The 26,695-nt window shown below is 49.2% G+C and overlaps 1 protein-coding gene across 1 annotated transcript in view; it reads right to left on the reverse strand.

Annotated features, from left to right (window-relative positions):
* Window positions 1-26,695, reverse strand: part of MVB12B (multivesicular body subunit 12B) — a 157,721-nt gene that overhangs the window by 58,114 nt on the left and 72,912 nt on the right. Inside the window, exon 7 of the mRNA XM_012639880.1 lies at window positions 13,214-13,308. Within this exon, the coding sequence (XP_012495334.1) occupies window positions 13,214-13,308 (95 nt within the window). The remainder of the gene's footprint in view (window positions 1-13,213; window positions 13,309-26,695) is intronic.

The raw sequence follows: 26,695 nt of genomic DNA on the forward strand, positions 1-26,695 counted from the left end.
CTCACACCCTGAGAAGTGAATGGGATGCCTGTGACACGTGGTGTGTCTTTGTGGCCTCAGAGCCTGGGGGGTCGCTGGTCGGGCAGTGAGCGAGGTCAGGACCGGACTGCAAGGTGATGTGCTCAGTGTTGGGTCATGTGACTCTTTTTTTTTTTGGCTAAAGGGTCTGGGGGGGCGATGGTTGGAAAGGAAGGAAAAGGGAAAGGGAAAATTGAGGCTGATCTAACGTTGAGAAGTTACCTTTAAACTCGTTTTACCCAGTAGCAAACTAACATGTCAAGCAATGACTGATTTCTAAACCACGAGGGAGGGTTTGCCTTACATTGTATTACACCAGGAAGTCCCCCGGCTGCGCAAAGTCCCTCCAGGTGTGCGTCCCCTTTCGGCAGCTGCCTGAGTGGACAAGCTGCCCCTCTCCGACTGCATTTCGGGTGGGGGGAAGGGGTCGTACTGCGGGGTGACTAAGACCAGTGCTTCATGGAGTACCAGGACGCACTCGATGGAGTAACGGTGTTCACGACAGCTACAGCAGGTACCATTTCTGGAGTGCTCGCTCCTTACTGAGCACTTCATGTACGTTATCTCTAATCCTCAAAATTCAGAAGAGAAAATGTAATTCGAAATTACAAAAGACAAAATGGACTGCAATGTAATGGGAACTGTTTAAAGTCATGCAGCTGGAAAGGGCGGACACAAAAGGGTGGATTGAGTCTCAGGCCCAGCTCCTCTCCAGAATCGACTGAACATCAAGGATCATTGAGCGCCTCCTATATGCCAGGCCCTGGGCGGGGCGTTAGGCACACACCAGTGAATGAGACATCATCATCCTCCCTTCCCAGAGTGAACCCCAAACTCCAACTGAGAAGCCAAGCAATGAACGAGACATTCTAACCAGAAACGGATCTCTTTCCTAAGACCTGGGAAACCAAGTGGACGGCAAAGCCTTCCCAGCAGCGTGAGCAGCCGGGGGGCTCACCAGCCAGAGAAGCTGCTGTCGTGGGCCTCCGGCAGGCACAGCCACCTCTGGCAGAGGGAGGGTGAGAGGGCCCTGTAATTCACCAGCCAAGGACCTTCTCGCAGGAGTGACACGGCGCTTTGCAAGCGCAGGGCATATTTCAGGTAAACACGCAGGCAACAGGACATAAAGACGGGCGCATTTATTGCCTCTAGGTAGCAAGCGATTAAGGACTTCTAAGTGTGTCACCGGAAGCGACGCTTGGGGCCAACGAGGCAAGCTTGACTCTCTCATTCAGAATTATGGATGTTGCTTCGCCAGTGGATCATGAGATCGTTCACGCCATAAAACAAGTCGGGCGTAAGAAACCACTCTCTAACAAAGGATCTTAACCTTGGATGAGAGTTCTGCATCGTTCATTGTCTCAGAGACAATTGTAAGACAAATCTGAGGAACGAGGAGCCTCATTCTCTGGGATATGTGATAAATATATTCCATCCAAACTCAGGCTGGAAGACTGCAGATTTTTTTTTTTTTTTTTTTTAACATAAACGGGTTTAGGGCCGTCATTGGACATTAATAAGAAGAGAGAAAAAGCCATTCAGTATCCAGGACACAAACACCAACTGTATGCCAGGGGATGGATTCAAATATTCTGTCCACACGAGAAGAGTGGCTTCATCATTTTAAGAAAGATCAGAATTTCTTTAGTCCTAATGTCAGCAGTTAAATGCATCCGTTCTGACACAAAAGGGAGGGCACTCATATTGTGTGATTGCTGCAGGATAAATTCTGATCTCATCGCCGGGCTCATGCAGCTGTCCAACTTCTCCCCAAGTTCTGTCGCTGCCTGCGTCCTTCTTTACCGAGCGCCAAGAGCATAAATACGCTAGCCTGGACGTCTGGACGCCCTGCCACCACTGTCACACCTCGAGCGTGGGAGCTTGGCAGCTGGAGGACTCAGGGAGCTGAAGCAGGCAGGAGGGGAAGGCGGGCTGGAAACTGACCGGTCGGTCACAGGCTGGGCCATTCTGGGGCGCTGGCAGGGAACGCTCAGGCTCTAGAGGGGCTCAGTAACCCTGGGCTTGGTTTTAGCAGACACGGCTCTTGGAAGGCCCAACCTAGACAACGGGGCTTCCAAGGAGGGAAGGCAGGGTGGCACTGAGGTGACAGTCAGTTCAAACAAGACCCCTGCCTGTGGGCAGGGTACAGGGCCTCATGGCACAGGAGAGCTAGGGTAGGGAGAACACCTGGGGTGCAGTCCCAGCAAGTGAAACCGTGCGCTTGGGCTGCCCACTGTCACTTCAGGCTAAGAGAAGGCCACCAGAGACGTCCTGGGGCCCTGCACTCCGCCAGACAGAGGTCTACAGCAGCAAGGCCAGTGCCACGCACTTACTGCCAGGGGAGGTTCTTTGAGAAACATGGTGCGTCCCCTGTCCCTGGATGGGAAGGGACCTGAGAAGCGGCAGGGAGGGAGGGCTGTGAACAGTTGCACTCGTGGTTCCACATCCACAGCACTTGCCGTGTCCCGGGCACAATTCTAATCCGCTCACGCCCACTTCACAGGTCAGGAGATGAAGGCACAGGAAGTTCAGCTCCTTGCCCACCGTCACTCAACGGTAAGGAAGGGGGCCACGTGCTCCCCTCATCGATGTTCTGCCCAGCAAGAGCTGATGGGCGCCACCCCCCCAACCCTGATGCCCGCTGTACCTGGGAATGGCCGTCAGTCGGTGTCAATGGCCTCCCTGGGATGAGGTCCCCAGAGATGCACCCAGGGGTCGTCTTGAGATTTTAAACAGTGCTGAGCCCCAACACGCCACGTCAGTCCTGGCGCGATTCACTCCAGGTGTGTGTGCAGTTTCAGACTTTCAACCTGACTAGGGGACACACACCACCTGCACTAAAGAAGCCTCCTCAGCCCTGCCACTTACTAACGGTGTAACTTTTAGCAAATCACAGTCTCTCAAAACCTCTGTTTTTCCCACCTGTAAAAGGTTTCCCTGGTACGGGTCTGTTGGGATTAAATGACAAACACATGGAAAGTGCGTATTACATAGGCTTACACGTGGTAGGTACTAGAGAAAGCCTGAGTGTTATTAAGTAAATTACTTAATTCAATCCATTTTGATAAAGCAAAAACAACTTTAGCTCCCTAAGTGTCTTTGAGAGTTTACTGTGAGAAAGACAGAGAGAGAGAGAAACAAAAGGCTCATTCGGTGTAAGGGGCCCGCAGGCAGGAGTGTCTGGTAAATCAAATTCCTTTACTCAGAGCCGAGCCTCTGACGTGCTAAGAGCATGCGAAGGGCTGGGCTCAAGTGTGTCTCCTTTGTTTTCAGCGTTTCTCTGGCAATCATGCTGCCCACCAGGAAGTGAATTACAAGGGGAAATGGGGCATATTTCTGCTGAAAAACTAAAGAAAATAAACACACAGGGAGAAAGGTGTCAGAGAGTTAGTTTTCCTGCGCTCATGTGTTCAAGAACTTTACAGTTAAGACAGTGTTCAGTGGCGCATCTGTGAAGTCGGGGGCAGTAACGGCCCTGTCCGGGGCATCTCGAGCTGGGAAACGCACAGGTCTCCTTCCTGCATACCCTCAGCTTGGGAGTGGGTGTTGCCACCTCTGCCTTGGTCCTAGACCATGCCTGATGCACCAGAAGCTTCCAGTAAACACCAGCTGAGCCACCGTGACGTTGAAATGACTGCAATTGCTGCTAGGTCCGGGAAGGCCGGGTGCTCTGCCTGACCCTGCCTGGCTGCTCTCCGGGAGAACCAGCCCTTGCTCAGCTCTTCTGGCTCCTGCCCTAGTTCAATCCATTACCCCCTGGCTGCCTCACCCACGGGTTTAAGGAGCGGATGTGGCCTGTTAAACCAACTGCCTAAGCCTAAGCCCTGCCATGCTTAACAACCAAAGAGAGAATGAAAGCATAGTGGGAAGGTGGCCACCTTTTTAAGAGCTGAAGTATCTGTCACCTAATAATATTTTTATTTTTCACGATGACTTAACTGGAAAAAGTCTTAGCTTTTTCCTACCATGGAGCACAGGAAAGGCAGAAATGAAAGCCTGGAGCAGAAATCAGCCCCACAGGCACTTTTCCTCCAAAACACCAAAGGCACATTGGACGACTTCATAGAAGTCTCCGGCTCACTCTGCCAAGCACTTCTCTCCTTCCTGCCCCCAAGCCATCATTCTGTCACCTTCCTGAGAAAGGGCTCGTGGGCTGCTTGCCACAGAAAATAGCCCACTTCTAAGTGACGATGCGTGACAGAATGTTTCAGCTTCCAGGGGGTGCCGGGCTGAGCCATGCCAGAGAGCCTTTTGTTGCAAGCGTCTCTGGACTGAGAGAAAGTTTCTCCGAGCACTCAGAAGAGTGACCGTATATGTCTGAATTATCTAAGGGAGCACGAGGCGAAGCAGATGAAGACCACACCTGGCACAAGCCAGTAGGTCCCGAGTGATAATTCTCAACAAAGCTTTGGGATCCTACTCAGATCATGGCCCTGCTGCGGAGGTGAATATGGAGAGAAGTGACACTCCTGCACTGCTTCCTGGCTTACAAAATGTTCTCATGTACCCTGGATCTTGACAACAATCCAGGAAACAAAGCAGGCAGTTACTGCATTCTTTTACTGGTATGAATAACTAGCACTGCCCAAGGTAGCATAGTACAGGGCCCTTGCAAGCTCTAGGGGCGCCATTCACACACATTGTGCAATGCACAACCTGGGCAGCTGTTTACAGTAGCTTTGTGTGATGGGCAGTATGTGTCAGAGCCAAGATTCTGAACCCGTGCTTCCAGCCCCAATGCCTGGTCAGTCACACACTGAACCTTCTTTAACAGGCTTCCTATTGCCCTCAGGAGCACAGGGCCTGGCAGCTCTCAGTATCTGATGAGTGAATGGGGGAGTGAACAGTCTTGCTCTTTTCTTTGTCTTTGTTTACATACATCCTTCTCAGTCCAAAAAGGATAGAAGGCAGCCTCTGTCCTCTTTACATAGTCTCTGCCCTCTCAAGGTGCTGACAGATGAACTTGCTCCAACACAAAGTAGTGTGGAAGAGATGTCCCCAGCCAGAAGGGAATCAGAGAAGCTTGGTGGAAGAAGCAGTGGGAATTAGGCCTTCAAAGATGGGTGAGCAGAGACAGAAGGGAAGGAGGTGCAATCTGAGCCGTTGGAGTGGCGGGGCAACTGCACAGAATGAAACAAAGTCGAGGAGGATGCAGGGAGCGCCCCAGGCTGGTGGGATACAGCAGAGAGAAATGGCAGATGACCTAGGCAGGTGGGGCTGGCCGCCAACAGCCTCAACGCTGGGCAGGTGAAGTCTGAATGAATGCAGGCAGGAGCTGGCTGGCGGGGGCACGAAGGCGTGATCCGAGGAGCAAAAAGGCACAGCAGTGCTTTGGAGAGATGAGTCTGCCACCTGGGCAACTGGACTGAGGCTGGAAAAGCCTGGTCAAGGAAGATAACCAAGTGGGCCAAGCCCATGCAGGGGAGCAAAGAGAGGACCACCCTCCACATTCAGCTCCAAAGGGCTCACCGGGGACACGGCCATGGTCTCAAGCTGGAGGAGGACGACCCAGAGCCCAGCGCAGGCTTTTCAGGGTCTAACTCTCTGTGAAATCCTAGAGGAGGCACTTGCATGGCAGAAAACCTCCAGGAGGCGAGAGTCCCCAGGTGCCCGGCATGTTTGCCTGCGCACACTGTTCATTAACTTCGGTGACACAGCCGCCACGGCGGATGTATAAAAGCACATCCAATTAGCCAGGCCTACATGAATATTTGCACTCTTAAATCTTTTGCATTTCGAAAGGGTTAAAGCTTATTATTAGCATATAATTTACAGTCCTTTCTCCCAGGAAAGGAATAATGCACAGTAAATGCCACATTCATTTTAATAATACATGTTACAGTCTGTGCCCAACATCTGCACAAAGGTAAAGGAGACAGATTTTTTTGACATGTCCCACTCTGCCATCTAAACACAGGCTTTTTGTTTCTTAAGTGACGGAAGGTTTAATCAAGAAAGCAGGCAATTCATCAATCGAAACAAGGCAGCGTGCGTGCGCCTGACAGCACACACATGGTTGTGTACAGAGCAAACCTGGCCACCTGTCAGCCGCACCTTTTACATCAGGATATACAAATACTCCACGCGATCAATTCCCCATCCGCTCCCATTCATTTCTTCTTTTTCTTATATTTTTCTTTATGCTTGATTTTGGTGTCAGCCATGGCAACAGTAGATGGACAGACAAGGGAGGCGATGGCTGTTATAGGTGACGATAAAAATGTACATGTCTTTAAAATGACTTCCTTTCTTCCTTGATTTGAACGTCATTATTATAAATATTTTTTCACTTCATTCAGGAATTTCCCCCATCTGCTATTATCCGTGGCTGTGCCAAACGGATGTTCCGCTCTCAGATCCCGGCCACCCTCCCATACACTAACCCACACACCTCGTCCTAGGTGGCCCTGAAAACACTCAGTGGAGGCTAAAGGGAAGCAGCGGTCTGAAATACGATGCCACCTCGAGCACAAGAACTCGTCCACTAAAGACAAAGGCCGCAGGGACACGTGCGCACGCAGAGGCTGATGAACGTTACTCAGGGGCTTCTACCGGAGACGGCAGCTCGTTCCTTCATTGGCGCTTATGGGTGACACACTCACTCGACCCGTGCACGAGCTGACACCCACCCAAGTGTACCGGAAGGGGGAGCCACGGGCACACGCACGCACGGAACTTGGGTGCAAATTCTGCAGCGAGACCACAAACACTGCACGCGAGCGGCTGTGCTGAGCACACCTTCGCAGAAAAGAACAGCATCTCCCAAGCACGCTACTGTTCCAGTCTTTCAGACTTCGGTTTCCAACCCTGCAATGCTTCATGATCGTTAAAGTACTAAGTTTATTTTCAATTTTCCAGGTGAGATATTTTTTTCCTAATTGAGAGATAGAAATAATTGTAATCACCACAAATGAAAGGAAAATATGTTTGGAATTGTTTGGTATGCTGCAGAGGAGTTTTTAAATGATCACACTGTAAGATACACATTTTTTTCATCCTAAGATGAAGAGCTGGTGGCAGAAATTTTTACCCAATTGGATGAAATATATAAATCATGAATTTCATAATACTGATAATTAAATGTCCATCTTCCAATTTAAATGAGGACTAGATTAAAACTGCATGGAGAAGGCTGATATTCAGAAATCATTAATTATTTTTAATTGCTTCGTGCTTTCCCAGTCTGATGTCAGTTACACGGCTCAGCCACGGTCCTGAGTTTCAGGTAAGATCCTCCTCCTCCCTGTGCAAGGGTTGTGAGCCACACTGGGGCGAGGCTGGACTCGGACCTGACTGTGCTCGCATCCTCCCCGGTGTCAGACATTCTGAAGGGGCGGCTGGCTTTTCAGAGGGAAGAGCTGTGGAGGGCAGCGAGCTGGCTTTCCCAGCACCCCAAAGGAAAACGGAAAAAACAAAAGAGCTGAAGGCAGGGTGGTCAGTACCCTCCAGGCTGCCAGGACAGAGCCAGGTTACGGCTTCTGTTCTGGCACAGCTGTGCACCCCTTCCTCTTTTGTTATAGTCAGCCTGGTGCTGATGGGTAGATGAAGACGTCAGCGAGGCTCCTGTCCACGCACTAAGGGGAAGGAAATCCTGGCCCCACAGCTCACAGCACCGGGAGGCTTCATAGGGTTTCCGCCTCGTGGCTCATCCTGAATTTGTGGGTTGTCTGAGATGTTTTGGTTTTATGACATGCCAGTTTTAATATGCATTTGCTTAATTGTATTATTTGACACTACTATGTCAATTTTTTTCAAAACGGAGAAAAATAAGTTTTCTTTGGTGAAAATTCTGCACTTGGAGATGTAAATCAGATTATAGCGAAAACCACCACCAAACAACAGCACAGTGTGGTTTCCCACACCTGTGGTCACCTGCAGGAAGACTGATGGGAGACATCCGGGGGGCAGGAAAGCCACTGGGATCCTCCTAGCTGAGCCGCCCTTACAGGAAGCCTCTGGCACAGGTGTGTGTGTCAGGTCTGGGCAGGAGGTCGGGGAAGAGCTGTCTTTCCTGCCACCCGCTATGTCCCTCAGTTCCCTAAGGTACGTGGTGCCCACTACAAGAACATTCTTAAACTCACTTAAGTTTCAGACAGTTTAGGTTCATTTCAAACATGTGTTAACCCCTCCCAGCCAAGGCCTGGGCACATCGGCTGTTCTTATCAAACGCATGGTTATAATCCTGAAAAGCAGTTGCTCTGTTGCTCGCAGCACTTTATAGGCCCCTCCTTTTCTTCCCCCAGGTTATAAATATTTATATTTCTCTCACTCAGGCACAATGTTGTCTGAGACACTCACTAGTTTTAATATGTATCTGTAGGATTAATGTTCATATGGGGCATAATGTGGAAAAGTGCAGAACCACAGAAATCAGACTGTCAGAAACAGAAGCACGCATGTCGACGGCAGGTATTTCTCACTCATTCTGTTCAGCTACGCAAGCAATGCATCTGCGGGCATCGGCATCCATCCCTCCTGAGGAAGGTTTTCTCTCTGGGCTCAGTAGAGTAGTTAGGGTCTTCCCAAGCAACTAGTTTGTTTTTGTTTTATCCTTAAGACTGTCTTCTGACTCAGAACCAAATCCAGAATCCCCTGCTTACAGCTCCTGTACTTTTCTATCCTATTTTTCATTCACTCTTATTTTCTCACTTGCATTTTCATTTTGCTCTATTTATTTTTGGAGCTACCTGAAATTCTTCTGGAGTAGATGAAATAGAAATGAGTGAATGGTTAGACATCTAAACATATAAAAAACTTCTAAGAAAAAAAGGTAGGATGCTACTACCATTTGGGACTAAAATAAAAGACTTTCAGGAAAGATAAGATATTCTTAAAAAGAAAACTTACAGCCACTAAGAGTCCCGATCAGGAAACTCAGGGGTAAGGGTTGGGGTAGAATCCAGAGAAATTGACACAGCCTTGAAGGGAGCTCGCCAAGGAGGTGAGATCTTAAAGGCACGTTCACAAGACCGAAGGAACATGGCTGTGGGGAGGGGGCAGAGTAGCACCAGGGAACGCCAGGGAAAGCTACAACCAGCAAAGCATGAGCCACTGCTTACCAAAGTAAGAACACGCCAAAAAGGTGGTTTTAAATATTACGTTTGGAGCAAGAAACAGTCAGAATGAGCAGCACCCATGGCTTAGGACTGATGACACTGACCAGGTGTTGGCAGACGTTTTCTGCGAAGGGCCAGCGAGTAACGTTAAGGGTTTGTGGGCCACACAGTGCTGGCTGCAGACACTCAATGCTGCACTGTAGCCTGAAAGCAGCTACAGACCATTTGTAAAGGAGCGGGCATGGCTGTGTTCCAGTAAAATTTCATTTGTGAACACTGGAATTTGAATTTCATACAATTTTCAAAGATCCCTAAATACTATTCTTTTTATTTTTTTCAACTACTTGAAAATATTAAAACTATCCATAGCTGACAGGCCATATAAAAATAGGCCGTGGGTGGGATTTGGCTGCAGGCCACAGTTTGCCGACCCTAACACAGACAGATAACGGAGTGGACCGAACCAGGTGACCATCGTTGTATTCCCACGTCCTTCTTTAAAGAAAACCATCTTCAAACCCTAAAGAGCAGAATAACATGGTGCTGGGGGGTGTGAAGAGCCAGGAAGGTGAGGACGTAGCTCTAGCAGCCAGGTGTTTCCGCCGGGTCCACGTCTGTGGGGCCGGGGGACGTGAAGGCGATATTGAAATTACAGACTCCGATCTTTGAGCAACATGAGTGAACAGGCGGTTTCAGGGGACTAGATAACCGGGAAAAAATCATATTCTCAAAAAGGGACAATAAGGAAATTATTGATCTGTGGCCTGGAAGTAACTTCCAGTAAACGTCGAGCGCCTATCATGAGTCGGGTGGCTCTGAGCACTCGGGGAAAACGGGGCGACCCTGCAGTCCAGCACGTCCACCGAGAGCACGCCCCGTTCACGTGGGGTCTGTGTGTTTTTTCTTATTACAAAAGCAACACACGCTATCGTGGAAAAGTGAGGGATTGCAAAGAAGTCAAAAGAAGAAGGGACGAGGAAAGTCTGGGGAAAACCACTGTAAATTCCTCAGCGTGGACCTTTAGATGGATATTTTTAAAAATAAGATCCCACTGCACATTCTGGTTTGTCACCTGTTTTTTTCCCACTTCACGACATTCATGTACATCTTTTTATTTAAATCGTCATTTCTTGAATGGCCATTGTATGGATGTTTTGTAATTTAAGCATTCGCCTTTGTTTGGGGCATTTGAGATACAGTCATCTCCCACCTGTTTTGGAGCATTATTCTTAAAAAGCAGCAGGGCCCATCCTTGTGGGCGAATCTTTTTGCACATCTGTATTTCCTAGCAGAAATTCCTAGAAGAAAAAGAGTGAGGATCAAAGGTTGGCTTCATGGCCACTTTGATCAGGGTGCACGGTGCAGAGTGAGAGACACGAATGTCTCAGCATTTTAGCACCGAGTCAGTAAAAGTTCCCCACCCCACTTCTGTGGGCAGGAGAGAAATACGGACTGGACTGTGTGGAACAGCTGGCAAATTCCGGCGGACAGAATGCACAGTACGTCCGATTGCTGGGTGAAGTGAAGGTGCAGGAAGGCAGAGCCCAGCTTAATGAAGGAGACATGCACTGGGCTGGTTGGGAGGCGACGGCCCCAGACACTGGAGGCGGTCGGGATGACCCTTACCCCAGGGGTCTTAGAGGGTACCCCTGGGCAAGGCAGGCGCAGGCCAAATGCTCTCCTTCCCCTCTTCCATCCTTCCATAAACACTGCACGAGCACCTCTATGTGCCGGGGACACTGAGCAACTCTGAGCAGTGTCTCTCTCCCTCTGCAGGCATGGTCGGGGTGGAATGTCTTAGCAAAAGGGACGGGAATAGGGATAGATTAACAGGTATGCCACTGAGAAAACATTACAAGTAAATATACTTTAACAACCATACATACACATTAAATGCAAGCTTTCTTCCCAAATTTCTAATTACAGTTTTGAAATCTACTTATCTTAGGAAGGGACCGAACACTAAGGGAGCAGTAGTCAAATGTCTTTGGGGCAGACACAGAGCATACCGGGAGTTTGCACCAAAGGCTTAGCTCCTGAAGCCTGCAGTGGACACATGCCAGAGCCGGTTCGGAAGCAGAACAGTTTGATGATTCATTTCATTATCAGCAGAATCCCAGCTATCAAGGCATCGGTCCCGGGCAAGGGCCAGGGCCAGGGCCTGGGGCACACTTTGCCTTAACTGTTTTTGGAATAAACCGTTGGAAACCCTAACTTTGTAATACCAAACTGAGATGAGCCACTTAGTGCCAAATACTCTTCATGTGGGGATGAGGGGGGTGGTCTCTGCTCCCTCCAAGCCAGAACAACTCGCAGGCAGGCTGCCAGTGGGTGGGCGGGCAGGTTTCCAGCTGCGCCAGCGCTGCCCAGTGCTGAGCTTGCAGGCCTTATGGAGCCAGCGGGCCCTGTGGGGTATTCCTGGCAGCGCTGCAGCAAAGCAGTCCTGGACCCTGGCAGAACAATGTGGTGCCTGCAGCCGCCGAGGAGGCCTGAGCTGCCTGCTGCCGTGTGCTGCATGCAGCCTCCACTACCTCTGTTTGGAAGATAAAATCCAATTGACTGCCACTTACATAAATGTAACAGGAAGTTTCTGAATGGCTTCCCCTGTGTCTTGAGGCTGTTACCTTGGTATTGCTACACTAACAGCTGAAATGAACCCAGACAACACCTCATCAAACCTGCGGGGCGAGGAAGCAGCCGTCCAGAGGCAGACAGCAATGTTCCTGCCAAACCAGAGGAGACTTCGCTCTGTGGGCTCTTTTCTGCAGAAACGCCAACAGCTGGGAAAGCCATCAGAGAACACAGGTAAGGTGGGTGTAGCCGAACGCTGTGGCTGGAAAAAGATTTGCAAGCTGCGGAAAAACAGTCATCTGTTTTGATGGCGCTCTCCTCGTGCGCATTCTGAACAGGGCGCTCTGCTGGATTTCACGGGCCTGTTTTACACCACGATGCCACTAAGCATCTGGGGAAATATTCAGCTTTCCTACAAAATAGGTCATCTTTCCACACTTGTTATGCTCCTTGTCGGCTCTGCTGAAATAGCCACAGCACAAAAGAAATTCTCCCTGGAGATGCTTTTCTTAGACAAACACGTTCCTTCTCCCCTTGGAGAGCCCGGTTCCTGGAGTGGAGCCAGGGGCGGGGGCTTAAGAACATCCCTGTTTCTCCCCTTCCCAGGAGGAGTGCTGCCCGGAAATGGAACAACGGGCTTTGCTTATCCTTCCAAACCTATTAGGGAGTGATCATAACGAGAAAAACTAATACTGACAAGAATTATGCCATTGTTCTATTTCATCTATTTAGTAACCTGTAGCTGCAATTTTTAGGAAAAAAGATTACCTTTTAAATAACCGATTCATTATGGTACATGAATGAATGCCATGTTCCCGTGTTCAAAATGTCACTCACCATTAAGGGTGTGCGCTGGTAAGTGGCACCGATTTGCCACTTCCCCCTCGTACACAAACACCCCGACTGGCAGCCCAGTATAATCAGGGGTGAGTTTGTGGGCCTCCTCAGCTCTTAGCAAGTCGCCTGCACTGCCAGGCACCTAATGAATCTCCACTCTGTAACGAGGCTTGTAACGTTCCCCTCCCCGGGTGAAGGTGAAAAGGAAAACCAGGGCCGATGAAGTTCCCGCCAAGGTAACACTATCAATTCCAAGGCTGAGTTCGGAAACCACAGACTCACACTACGGAGGTGTGAGGGGGCGGCCGCCAGTGCACCCTCTGGCCACAAACCCGGCTGTGAGAAACGAGAGGTGAGGACAGACCTGGATTCGGGAGGGCGAGCCGAGCGGGCTCAGCTCGGCGCTGCCCTGAGTCCCCGCGGGAAACCCGCCCGGGGTCTGGCAGGTGAACCATGTGGTGAGTATTCTCTGGAAACCTCCCTTCAAGCTTGTGAAATCCACACATTGTTTTTCATCATTAGTTTCAAAACACGTTGAATATCTGGCCCTTCTCTAAGTGCCGTGGCGACACAAGGAAAGGGAAGGCCTGGTCCCTGCTGGGAACAGACCCCTTGCAGGGAAAAAGAGAGGTAAGACAGACAGGTCCTGTTAGAAGACACGGAACGTGCGGAAGGAGGTGGCACCCAGGACACAGACTCCGCGGCTGGCCTGCCGCAGTGGCCCCACGTACCTGATATGGCATACAAATTGGAGTGCTGGTACTCATAGTCCGTCCGGGTGCTGTTCCTGCCTCGGAAGGTGGCAGGGAGCGTTAGCGAGATGTGCCTGGGGAAGAGACAAGGAGAGAAAGGAGGTTACAAGGAGCATTCCCCAGGACTCAGAACGCACCTGGCGCCATCAACAGCTGAAACCCACACGGAGCAGGAAAAGTGGATGCTCCTGGCAGCGCCCCCACCCACCTCCCTCAAGCATGACTGCTCCTCCCAAGGAACTCGGAAGCTTCCAGACATCAGCAGCCACCTTTTCTCCATATTGAAAGCACACCCAAGCCAAAGGAAGGGTTTCCCAAGCCTTACAGCATGTCCAACAGGCTCCATGGAGGTGGGCATTTTGATCCAGATCTCTGTTTACTAGGCCAAATACACCAAATACACCTGGGTCCTGGGTAGGACCCAGGCTCTGAACACCAGCCTTGGCTTGTTCCATTCCATCCAACGGCTTCCACACCTGCCCTGCAGGGCAGCTGAGGACCACAGCTCAACGACACACTTTGCAAATGAAGGTGCTGGAAATCAGAACAGCACATGGCTCTGAACTGCTGTGTCTGTGTGTTCCCCCTCAGGCAGAGCACAAAGTAGGTGCTCAAGAAAGCACCTTCCAGACAGACCCAATGCTATCTTTTATGGCTCAGGTGTTAGTCATTAAAGCTCACAAAGAACATACAGCATAAGTATTAGTCAAAAGTAAATAATCCATTTTGCATGGTCATTAGCTGCTTTTAATGAATGCTCAAAAGAAAGATTAAAATAATAGGAAAAATATTTAAAACCCAACAAGTCTGGGGGAAAACACAACAAAAAATCTCCTGGAGGGATGACTTGGCGTTGGCTTGAAATCGCTCAGCAGCCTAAGCTTTGGCCACATTTTGTCATTTCCAAAAGGGGAGAGACGGGTGGAGGGAGCATTTGTATGTAATGAAAGCTGTCAATTACATGGTGCCTTTTCCCACAGCACACGCATGACCTTCTAGAATGATGGTTGTACATAAAGACCCCTGGGAGGAAAGGCTCTCCAGGTAGCGGCTGTTCCCAAAGAGCCAGGACTGAGCCGCAACCAGCAGGAGCCTTCCGGGGACAAGGCGAGCACCGGGGCTGTGAAGGTATTCGGTTTGCTGGCCGCGGCACAAGCCTTCATGGTGGACGCCTGTGCCACAGGCCAGCCAGGCTGAACCAAGCAGTGGGGCTCTGCTGAGCAGCAGCAACTGGGTGCTCAGGGCTGTGGGGGAACCAGCAAACACGGGTACAGGGAGAGCGTGTCCCCTGGGTGCCCTGGTGTGTGTGCAGGGAATCTGCAGTCTGTGCATTGCTGCTGCTCACTGAAGGTGCAGAGCGGAGCTCCCCCAAGGAGCACTAAGGCTGCAGGGGATAAAGGTGCAGGGACAAGTCACCAAGCAACGTGAGGTGTGCTCAGAGAAAAAGAAAAACTGGGTGCTGGTGAGCATGAAAGGAAAGAACAGTATGTTCTGTTAAAGGGACAGGGCTTCATGACCCCTCAGGGTGCTACAGGAGTCAGAGGCACCTGCCAGGTAGTCAGGGGGAGCCCACACTTCAGTGCGGGGTTAGGGTACACTTTGGAAGCAAAGCTAGAAAGGTAGGCCACAGCCAGGACACCAAATGCCAGAGCAAGAGGTCTGGTTCTTGGGATAGAGGTTCCCAAACTCTGTCCCTCCTGTCCTGGCATCGATGACAGCATTAGAGTCACCTGGGAACTTGCTAACAACACAGACTCCCAGGCCCGACCCCGGGGGGTCCGGTTCAGTGGTCCTGGCAGGGTGCAGCCCAGAAACATATTTTTCACAAGCTCCCGCAGCGAATCTGAAGACTGGCCAGGCCTGGGAGCGCTGCGTGGGTGAGCGGCAGCTGTAGTAGGTTTCAGCATTGATCGATGCCTCTGACCACAGCACTTAGTCAGTGCAGCTGAGCAAACAGAAGAGTGAATTACTGACCGTGGTTGTGGCTGAGCAGAACTAAAACCATGACGGGTGACCCTCCCGAGAGTGTCACCAGGCACCAGGCCCTGGGGATGCAGATGTCACACATTCCCCTATGGCTCCTCACAGTGCCCCTCAAGGTACGGGGCCGGCTACATGCTGTGTGGGGCCCGTGCACCGTGAGAACCCGGGGTGTGTGACTGTGAGGACCTCACAGAGCCGGGGCAGGGACTGTCGCTGCACTCTGCCAATGAGGGAATCTCCAGGAGCTGAAGGCTTCACAGCTGCCAGACTCTAAGATTTCTCAGCCTTAGAAGTCCTAAAAAGCTACACCCAACCTAACTGAGGACAAAGTGATCTGTGCCGCTCGAGGCATTCGGCGGGGCTCACGGAGGAGGGGCATTAGCAGGACTTTAGAAGACAGGTGGACCTGGATGACGGCAGAGGCCAGCCAGGAGCCAGAGGAGAAAATGGGGCAAGCCCCGCCACTGAGTGGTCAAACACACATCCACACAGGTCTGCGGGGGACTTAGGAGTGGCAGGCAGGCAGGGGGACACAAAAATGTCCACAAAGTTACCTGAACACTTGCTTTCAAGTGTGATCACTTCCTGCAGAAAGGAGGAAGACTCAAGCGCTATGAAGGGCGGAGCAGGAGGGGGCTCCCTGGAGAAAGTGACATTGAAGTGGGGAACTGAGGATGGGTGGGAGTCAGAGAGGGGTGGCAGGGCAGCGGGGTGTGTGCCCTGCAGGGAGTCTGGCCAGTAGAAAGACCCAGGAGGAGGCCATGGTGGCCAGACCTAGAAAGCCAGAAGAGACTGTGGGACCAGCCGAGAGGGCTATGGGGGCCACCCCATGTGGGGCCTGGCACAGGTTCTGACTTCATCCTGAAGGATTCTAGGCAGAGATGTGCCAAGATTCAATCTACCATTTCCAAACTGAGGCCACTGTGGAAGGGAATGGTAGCAGCAAATGATGATGGAGATGATCATGAAACTGTAATTATTTACCACCTACTATGTGCAGACCCTTAATTCCTCCCCAAATAGCTGCTACAGACCCTCTAAATGGACAGTGTTGGGGAAATTCAGGACTTAAAAAGTAAGTACATGAGCAACAGAGAAAGAAAAGTGACCGGCTCTTTAGCTGCCCCATCCAACATGGACTTCCCAGTCCAAACCTTCTGGCTTCTCTGGGGCACAGGGTTTGCCTGGCTCTGCTCGCCCCCTACCCCCAGCCTCGTGCTTTCCCCTCCTCACACATGGTTCTTTCTGGCCCCTCCTCCTCCTCCCTCTTCAAGGTTGCCATTTGCGGGGTCCTGGCTCAGCTCTCTTCTCACCCGACACACTCTCTCTGGGCAGCCTGGTCCACCCCACACCCCTGGTTTCAGCCACCCCGACACACCAGCCCCCTCTCCAGAACCTGCCTCTCATCACTGCTCACTTCTCCCTCCCCCAGGAAGAGCGAAAGTCTCGTCAATCCCTGAAGAGGCCTTGTTTTCTCATGCCTCAGCCTGACTCGTTATCCATGCTGCTTCCTCTTCCGAGAATCTCCATTCTTCCTTACCTAGTGTCCGAACTCCTATTCACCCTCCAAGACCCCACTCAACTATACCCTCTTTGGTGAAATCTTTCCTGGGCTTGTCCCAGGCTGGACTGGGTGCCTCGTGTGTCCTCTCTCACTCTATTCCAGTTATCACAATATATTTTAATCATCTGATATAAACCTGTCCCTCTAATTTGACCACAACCTCCTCATTTTCTAGGACAATTTCTGCCACAGAGTAGACAATTACTGAACATTTGCTGACCAAATCAAGTGTTGAACTTAGTCCACTAAAACCCCTGTGTCTCTTTTTGACATGAGCTGCTGTTAGCCTGTTATTTCATCTGTGTATTTTCTCAATTAGCCTCGAGGGGTCCCTGTATCAGACCACGCATCCCACTTCTCTCTACCACGGAGGAAGACAGGTGTGGTTTAAGAAGATATTGGTGGCAGCCACAACCAGGAATTTACAAAGCGGGGAAAGAAAGTTTCCGTTCACATACAACAGACAATGTGTGGCTGATGCATTAATGGGAAATTAAAAGAAAATTCAAGTCATAGGCTGACTGTATTTTTTAGAGTAATTGCTCGATAGGAATCTGTTGAATTGAAATCCAGTTACCAAAACCTCCAGCTGCAGTAGCTGACATGAGACAGTATTCCAAGAGCGAGGGGTAAGGCCTCCTGGCCAGAGCAAGCCTTGGGGCTTTTTGGTTCCACTGTTCCTGGACACAGCAAGCAGGGGATGTGGGAACAGGCAGACAGAAAGGCACAGCGAGGCCTCCCATTAATGAGAATGAACAGTTTGGGCCAAGGGGACAGATCACCTGTGGTTAAATAGGACAAGGAAGTCACCTGCTGAAGGAGGAGTGGCCCAGGGGTGCTTGGTGTCAGATTAGCCTGACAGTGACAGCCACGGAGGAAGGCTCTGCAGTCAGCTGCGTCGCAGGGCAAGATGAGCTTCTCATTCCCCAGCGTTAGGTGAGGACCCGCCTGCCAGGCCCTGGGCTGGGTTCCCTCACAGACATCACCTGGCCTGATCCTCTCAGCAAGCTTTAGACAGGAATAATCACTCTCATTTAACAGAGCAGGAAACTGAGGCCCCGGCAGGTGAAGCTGACACGGGGGAGCTGGGAATTAACGGGACGGTTAGTGCACGTGTCCTCCAGAGGTGGTTATTGCTATTTTAAAGTTGCCCTGATGTATCATCTCGACTACCAGGGGTGGAGAGTGAGGTTACTCAGTCAGATGCCAGGGACTCGACATCTCTGCCACTTAGAGCTCACTGATCCCGACAGGTTACGGTGCAACATACAGAGCTGGGTGACCAGTGGCCCGACCTCGCACACAGGGAGGCAGGGCAGCAGTAGTGGTTAAGAGCAGTGCCCCTGAGCCCACTGATGTAGGTTCAAATCCCAGCGCCAGCGCCAAGGAGCTGGGTGGCCTTCAGCAGGGGTACTGCCTGCAGGAGCACACCTGGCCACAAGGCAGGCAGGGCAGTTAGCAAAGGGCATGTGGTGAGGTTTAGCCTCAATTCCTTTCCGATTCTTCCCATTCCTGCCACCCTTATTTTAGAGTCCTGCTCATAAGGCAGTGCAGGATCATTATAAAACCTGCTGGTGCCTTCCCTCTACATTAGAATGAAACCCAAACCATCCCCAGGTGGAGAGGTCCTCCCAGTTCCAGCCCATCCCTCCTCTCTAACCGGGACTGGTCCATGCTCCTGCACTCACATCGCCAACCTCAGCAGCTGCTTTTATCCTTCTAGTCCCTTGCTCTTGTTCCTGCCTCAGGACCTTTGCAGTCACTGTTCCTGCTGCCTGAAACACTCATCTCTCAGGTCTCCAGTCAGGCCGCCCCTCAGAGATGCCGGCCCTGACCACCCTTCCAAGGAGCTGCCCCATCTCCAGCCACCCTCCCCGCTGCAGAGCTCTCCCCACTCTTTGGGACTTTCTGGTTGTTCTCATGGTACCAGAACATGTTCTCCATCACACTTTCTCTTCCCACCACATTCCAGGGCCAAGAACTATGCTTGGCACAGAGTGGGAACTTAAAAAATATTAGGGGAAACCTTCTAAGATTACCTAATACTGTTGAATGAATGAATCTGATTCTGATTCGTAATTAGAGATAATTTTGGGAAAGCTTCCAGGAAGGCTTCCCACTTGTCTCCTTCTCATCCCCAGGACTTGGGCTGGTTAATGGTTTGGAAAATGCAACTCTTTCTGATTCATGATATTTTTATATAAACAGTAAATACATTCATCATGGCATTGCCTATAAAGCCCAAAACTGGAATCAAATTGAGTATCAAACAATAGGGAATGGTTAAAAAGTTATGGTACCACTGTTTAATGAACTGTTTTGCAGTTTTAAGATATTTTAGAAGACTACTTAAGGACCTGAGCCCATGTCCATGACCACAGTGTCCAGTGAGGAAAGAGAAAATTCCGACTTTTATACTTGGAACTGTGATCAGTTAGCCCAACACTCTTTGGCTTCCTTCCCATAACTGAACTGTCTAATGAGGTTAAAGGAACACCCCAACCATGACTTTATTCCTGGAGGAGGAAAGAAGGAAGGAACCAGGCACTTCACTAGACCGTGGGCACTGGACCCTCAGCTCCTCTACGGCAGCCAAGCCCAGGAAGTCCTAGGAATGAGCAGGTTCTTGATAGTGTCAAACAAAACTGCGAAGTCCAAGAAAACATGGTCGCCAGTGCCCCACGGACAGCAGTCCCCATGGAGTCATTTCAGCAGCCCCAGACCTGACCCCTCCGTAGGCAGATCAGTGTGTTCAGATTTCAGGCCTTCATAAAGATCCCCGGCACACTAAGAAGTGGACTCAAAGACCTGGGAAACTGTCTCCACTTCCTTCCGGTACCACCCCCAGTAGGTCTCGGACCACCGGAGCAGGGGCCTGACCATCGGGGGCCAACGATTTCTGCCACTTGACTGAAATGACGGATTATTCCAAAATCGGTTTGGTCACTGGAGAACCGTAACTAGAACAGCCCCTAAATCCTCAGGGAGCATTACCAAGCTTTCCTCTCTGTCCCCCCTGCCCACAGAGCCGCCCAGAGGAGCAGGGGCACACCCTGACGAGCTGGGACACACTGCGGCTTCTGGTGGCAACCACGTCTCCCCGCAGGAGGGACTGGCTGCTCTGTAACAAATAGGTCCAGCTGGATAGCATGCTGAGGGGAATTCCATCTTCCCCTAAGTCGGCCTTAGACACCTTATTCAATTAACATGGCCACTAAGCTGCAGACAGCTCCATATAAAAGCCCTTCAGTTATAGAATACATTTTATTATGTGACAATAGTTGCCAGCACAATTTATTTCCTTTGATGGGATTCTGCTTTTTCCTTGTTAATTTAAATCTGTATTTTCTAGTGCTGATTCCAGGTCTGTGTGAATTTTTAAAATGTTACCATTAATCTTGTGGACCCAGTGGCCACATATAATGAAGACGGCTCTGTCCAGGCAGCAGCAGTGTCTGCTGTCCTCTCAAACTGTCAAAGGGCAGCGTCAAGGGAACCGTGGCTAATATTGCAAAGGCAGACTCAGTTAGAGACAGATGTCTCTCTCTCTCTCACACACACACACAGACAAACACAAACACACACACACACACACACACACACACACACACTTTCTTAAACCAAAACATTGTGGCATGAACTCATAACTCCCATTGTATTTTTCTGGTGCCAAAAATTATATTTAAACCACCTTTTGGGCTAGCAGTTTTCAATGGGTGCTCCAGGGACCTCTGGGAGTCCCTGAGGCTTTCAGGAAATCCAAGGTCATAACTATTTTCATAATAATAATGACATCCCACTTGCCTTTTTCTTAAATAGGACACAAAAAAGCACATACCAGGAAAAAAATCAATATATTAGACTTCATCAAAATTTCAAAAACTCTTGCTCTTTAAAAGATGCTGTTACAAAAAGGAAAAGGCAAGCCATAGACCTGGAGAAAACATTTATAAAACATACACCGAACTTATATCTAGGATTATACAGAACTCTTGCAACAGAGGACAACCCAATTTTAAAATGACCACAAAATCTGAACAGATACTTTACTCAAGAAAATCCAAATGGTAAATCAGGACATAAAAAGATGTTCAATCTCATTAGTCATTAGGGACATGCAAATTAACACCACAGTGAGATAGTACTGCACATCTTTCAGAATGGCAAGCATGAAACAGACTGACAACATCAATCGGGGGCAAAGATACGGAGCAACTGGAACTCTCGCGCACTGTTAGCGGGAAGAAAACCGCGTGCAGTTTTTTAGAAAAGTTAAACACACCCTATCATCCAATCCAGCCATTACACTTCTAGATTTGTACCCAAGAGAAGTGAAAGCACATGTCTACACAGAGATTCATACACAAACGTACTCCGCAGCTTCATTTGTAATAGTAGAAAACTGAAAACAAGCCAGATGTCCAATAACAAGCGATTAGATAAATACATTTTGGTGAATTACACAATGGATATCATTCAGCAATAAAAAAGGAACATACTATTGATACATGAAAGATGGATAAATCTCAGCATGATGCTGAGCTAAATGAGCAAGGTGGAAAACAGCACCTGTGGTGTGATTCCATTGATAGAAAATTCTAGAAAATGCAAATGAGTCCACCAAGATAGAAAGCAGACTGGTGGTTGCTGAGGAGAGGCATGTGTTACAAAGAAGCACAAAGGAACTTCTAGAAGTGGTGGGCAGATTCATGATCTTGATTGTGGCAATGGTTTCTCAGGTGTATGCATATATTGAAACTTATCAAACTGTATTATTTACAGATATGTAGTTTATCAACTATCAATTATACATCAGTAAATCTGAAAATACTTTCCTGATTAAAAACAAAAGGCCTAACAATAAAAGCCAATGGGGTCCACAGTATTCCAAGAAAAGACAGTGAAAAGAGGTCCCTGGCTAGATAAATCCTGGCAAATAGCGGCGGTGACTTCAGACATTTCCTCTGTCACACTAACTGCTGGAAGATGATGCAGCCACAGAGTTTTGAAGGTGAAAAAAGTTGTGATTCAGAAATATTTTGCTCCTTCAAGTTGTCTTTTATGTGTGAAGACAACACAAGGTCATTCATGTCCCTTTCTCTAGAAGAAATACATTAAAACATGCTCCAGATGATTCAAAATGAAGACTTCAGAATGGGGAATTATTAATAAATGGGGGCAAAGGACCAGCATTTCTTCTTTTCTTTTAGAAACGTGAGGAAATAACGTGCAATGTGGGAAATGACTTACTTAACAAGATTAAAAACAATAACGTCAGTTGACGTGTTCACAGGGCCCACCCCTACGCCACGCCATGTCTCAGGGGCTGCAACAGCTGGCCAGCGGGGCACAGCCTGGATCCGCACACAAGAGTCTATAGGAGCTTGGATTTGAATGCTGATGGTGCAAATCACAAAATTCACACTAATCATCATGCTCAAAAACTGGAAATGACATTATAAAACATCTGATCCGGAATATTGTGCAGACATAAATGATGTTTACAGGTTTGGGGGGAGGGAGTCAAGCAGAGAACTTGGGGAACGGACCCATGTACGGAGGAGTATGAAAATCAGCTGTGGGAAGACAAGACAGGAACCGGGTCTTCGGGGCAGTGTTTGTAACAGCAGCGAACTGGGGACAGCCTAAATGACCATCAAAAAGAGGAGTCTAATAAACTTTGGAATGTTCACATAATCCTAAACTAGGACAGAACAAGTAGCAGGAATGAGCCAGACATTCTTCTATCAACATGGCTAAATCTCAAAGACACGACTGCTAGGCAAAACAAAACCAAACCCAAAAACCAACGAAGCAAAAAAAAAAAAAGTCGTAGATTGATGTATTATAAACAATCCCACAAAACAATCTATTGCTGTGGGTACACATAAAGCTATGCCACGGTGCACAAAAGGGCCTGGAAGGATGGACCGACTCACAGAGGAGAGGTCCTGGGCTGACACGCACGGTGCTGACAACACAAGCCTCCAAGGTGACAGTGTGGATTTTTCCCTCTACTTTTTCATATATTTTTAAATGTTATTTTTTTTTTCCTTCAATGAGAAAAAAACAGAGATGGCAAAACTAGGAGGAGCACTCCTCTCTAAGCTGCTGGGAGAGTTAGAAGGGACGTGCGCATGGAAGCGCCGTCACAGTGCTTGGAGCTAGAGGGACGCTTGTTTTCTACGCAGCGTATCTGCTGGTGGTCGAGGACCCGAGGTGATGTGCGAGGGAAAGAATCGGACTGGGGGTGCGGTGGCAGAAGGAATATGCAAAGGCAACAATGATGGAGTTAAGGGGTGAGGGGGCGGCGAGAACACTGCAAATGGCTAAATAAAATTCCATTTTATTCCTGCAAAACACCACTGGGAAGAAGTCATCTGTGACACACAGCTTCTGTGCCAGGTGTAAGGACGTGCTTAATGAATGCCATTTAATGAAGAAAAAGGCTCTTATAAAACACCTGGCACAAGCAGGGTGAGGGAGTCACAGGGAAGGGGACCTCTGCTGCACCTGCTGGCATTTTAATAAGCACCTTCTAGAGCATCCGCTCTCCAAGGCTGGTCAACGGTGTCAGAAAGAGGTCCCTGACCATCGCCCACGCTCGCTGACAGTTTGGGGAACCTTATTTCTTAAAGACCATATGCTCAGGTATTGGATTGCCCTGGAAGGTAATTAAAATAAATCATTTTCAGCTGGAGAGGCCTGACTAGCACTCGCGTCCTCCCCCACGACTTCACAGCCAGGATTCCTGCTCCAGTCCCCTGCGCTTCCCAACTGCGGCTCTGAGTTACGATCAAGATCTGTGAAGACCCAGAGATGCGAGAAGATACTGTAATTCTTTCTTGTAACTTGGTTCCACTAAAACTGAAAGTCAGTTATTTTAATGACTCTAGGCCCTAAAATATTTTTAGTTGTGGTGATTTTTCTTTCCTCATTGATTTTGGAGGCAACCTCAGAAAGAAACCACTGTGTGCAGCTTACTGCCATCTCTCACAGTCTGATGAGACAGACTGTGAGACAACAAAGGTTTCATAAAGCCTAAAACAGGCCTATTTCCTACACGATGGTATTCACTATCTCACAGACGTTCTATGCCCGGAGCTGAAACTCAATTTCAAATACATGCAATGAACACGACCCCATCCAAGGGAGACGGACCGTGGTTACCAACCCGCACACGAGCTGCGCTCAGTAGGATGTTGGGGCTCAGTCCACTCTTCTTTAGTGGAGCTCCTGCTACGTGCCAAGCACGGTCCAGCACTGAGATAATTTAAGAAACCAAATGAGACTCAGATCTTTCCTTTAGGAATTTATCTACAAGTAAACTGAAACACATACATAAATCTGTATCACAAAGTAAAAAGCTCTAAATATCAAAGATAGGCAATAAAGGACTGTATCCTTCAATTTTAAAACAACAGTATAAAAAAATAACCAAAACAACAAACATTTGTGGAGGGACAGGTCCAGGCGCCAGGCACTCTGTCAGGCTCTGGGGGACATCCAGGGACCTGACAGCGATAGTCCCAGCTGCAAAGCAGAAAGAATGTGGCAGGGAGAGGGAAGGTCCCAGCGACAAAACCGTAATTCAAGAGTCAAGACGATGACCCAAGAGACGTCACAAGGCAAGGCCTTGGCCACAGAGAGTCAGAGAAGTGGGAGAGGGGTTCTGACTGGAAGGGCAGGTGGCTTTCCGGGGGAGGCTGGCGTGAAGGCTTTGCTCCTGCAGTCACCTAGGACGGCGCGGTGAGCACTTACTGAGCACTCATGCTCCTCATGCTTCACGCTCATCCCTAATCTACCAACCCAGCGGGGGAGGTGTTATCCACAGACAGACGTAAAGCGGTTCAGAGAGGCTAAGGAACTTGCCCAGGGTCACACAGCTAAAGAAAATGGCTGAGCTAGGACTTGAGTCATGCTGTTTCCCTACGTCGCCACATTGCTTTACTGAGACGAGGCAGAGCACAGAGTAAGTGTAAATGCAGACCTGTTCATTTTCCATTCAAGAAACCCATTTGCCATGATCAATACAACTTCAACCCAGCAACCTGACTATATAATGAGTTTTCCTCATGGGCAGCACACACACACACACACACACACACACACACACACACACACACACACTCCAACCACATCACTCTGCCTTGGACATGGGAGAAAACGCTGCCACTGCAAGACTAAGGAAATCACAATTCCAAACTCCCCAAGTTCCTGAACGCACAGCTTTAAAGTATGTGCAGCTCGACAGCATATGGCAAATCAATTACTAGTTTAAATCTTAAAACAAAAACATGGCAAGTGTGGTTCAGAAATAATCAAGAACAACGGTTCGGTTTAGATTACAGTGGGCCACTAGAGTTTTGAATACAATTAATCATCATTCCAGGCAATGGGAAGCCATATTGACACTTATTCCTAATTTGAATATTTAATTAGGGTGAAGTTCTTCATCAAATTATCGCAGAACTGGGAGAAAGCCTGGAAGACTTACACAATTACTACCTTAACCCCTTACCAGCTGCTCACCTGCGAGCGCAGCCGCGCTAGTCCCAGCTCTGCAGGGGAGGGTGGATGCCGGCGACTGCGGTTCCAGCTGCGGCAGAGAGGAGCCAAACGGTGGCAAAAGGAAGGTCTAAGGGGATGAACTGCTCGTGCTCAGACTAAATTCTGAAATGAACCCTGAACAAAGCCAGAGAGCCAACGTGCACAGGTGCCCACCGTGCACAGGTGTGGCACTATGTTCCCCACTTTCATTCTCACAACAATCCCGCAAAGGAAGTCTTCTTACCCTCATTTTACAGAAGACGAAACTGAGGCTCAGAGAGGGACATAACTCACTCAAGGTGACACTGCTTATGAGGGGTGTAAAACGGCGCAAGTTACACATCTCACATACATGTCTCTCACCGAAAGTCATGACAAAGAGAACACTTAAAGGCCAACACAAACGTACCCAAAGCTGTATTTTGGATATTCCACATTATGTGAATAAATTGGGAGGAAAACCAGAACCCAGGCCTCCTCAACCAGCATTCTAGGATTTAACTCTCGGATTCGAAACACACCGCTGAACTCCCCAGACTGGGCAGCCACGGTGCCACCGCGCCAGCTGCTCCACAGGGCGGGCGAGGTGGGGGGTGGCAGCTCAAGGAACAGTCCTGCAAGGCTGACCTGAGACAAGGTGACAGGTGGCTGTCCAACCCAGCAGAGGGGAGCCTCGCGGAGGTGGACCGCGAGGAACACCTCTGGTGTCCAAGTGGGGACAAAGAGTCAGCAGCAAGACAAGAAAACACGCTTGTTTTTCTTCGTTCAAAATGCAAAGGCTCAGTAACAATGTCTGTAACTATGTATCGGTTCAGAAAAGAGATTACGTTTCCCGAATGTACTCCCTCACCGTATGAAAAGACTTTTTTTGATATTCCGTAGACACCATGTGATTCTACATGACCAAAAATAACAAGGTTTCCCACATAATCTCCCCCAGGGACCCCAGGATAGCGCCAAAAGCTGACTTGGCACACCGTACCTGGCCCTGGTGGCTCTAGAAAACCTTTCTGCTTCCAGACTCCACTGAGATGTTTACAATGAGGGACATCCTGATAGCTTCACATTAGCAATTTTTTCTTAAAAGCTTGCGATGGGTTCAATGACCGTCTCGTAGACATCGTCAAGGCTCCATTTGCAATGGCCACTTTTAGCAGGAAGTGGATCACCAGGCAGAAGGAAAGAGCCGCCCCACGTGGCGGGCGACCCGGATCCACCAGGCCTGTGCCCAGCTTGCTTTTGGTGGCAGCAAATGGCGTCGGGAACTCTGAAACTTTCCTTTGTATATTACATTAATCTATATAAGAAAATCTCTTTTAATGAGGAGTGATGTAGTTACAAACTCTCCAGAGCCATAATTAGAG

The sequence above is a fragment of the Propithecus coquereli genome, unplaced genomic scaffold, assembly GCF_000956105.1.
Source record: "Propithecus coquereli isolate 6110/MARCELLA unplaced genomic scaffold, Pcoq_1.0 Scaffold142, whole genome shotgun sequence".
In the NCBI taxonomy this organism is placed as follows: Eukaryota; Metazoa; Chordata; class Mammalia; order Primates; family Indriidae; genus Propithecus; species Propithecus coquereli.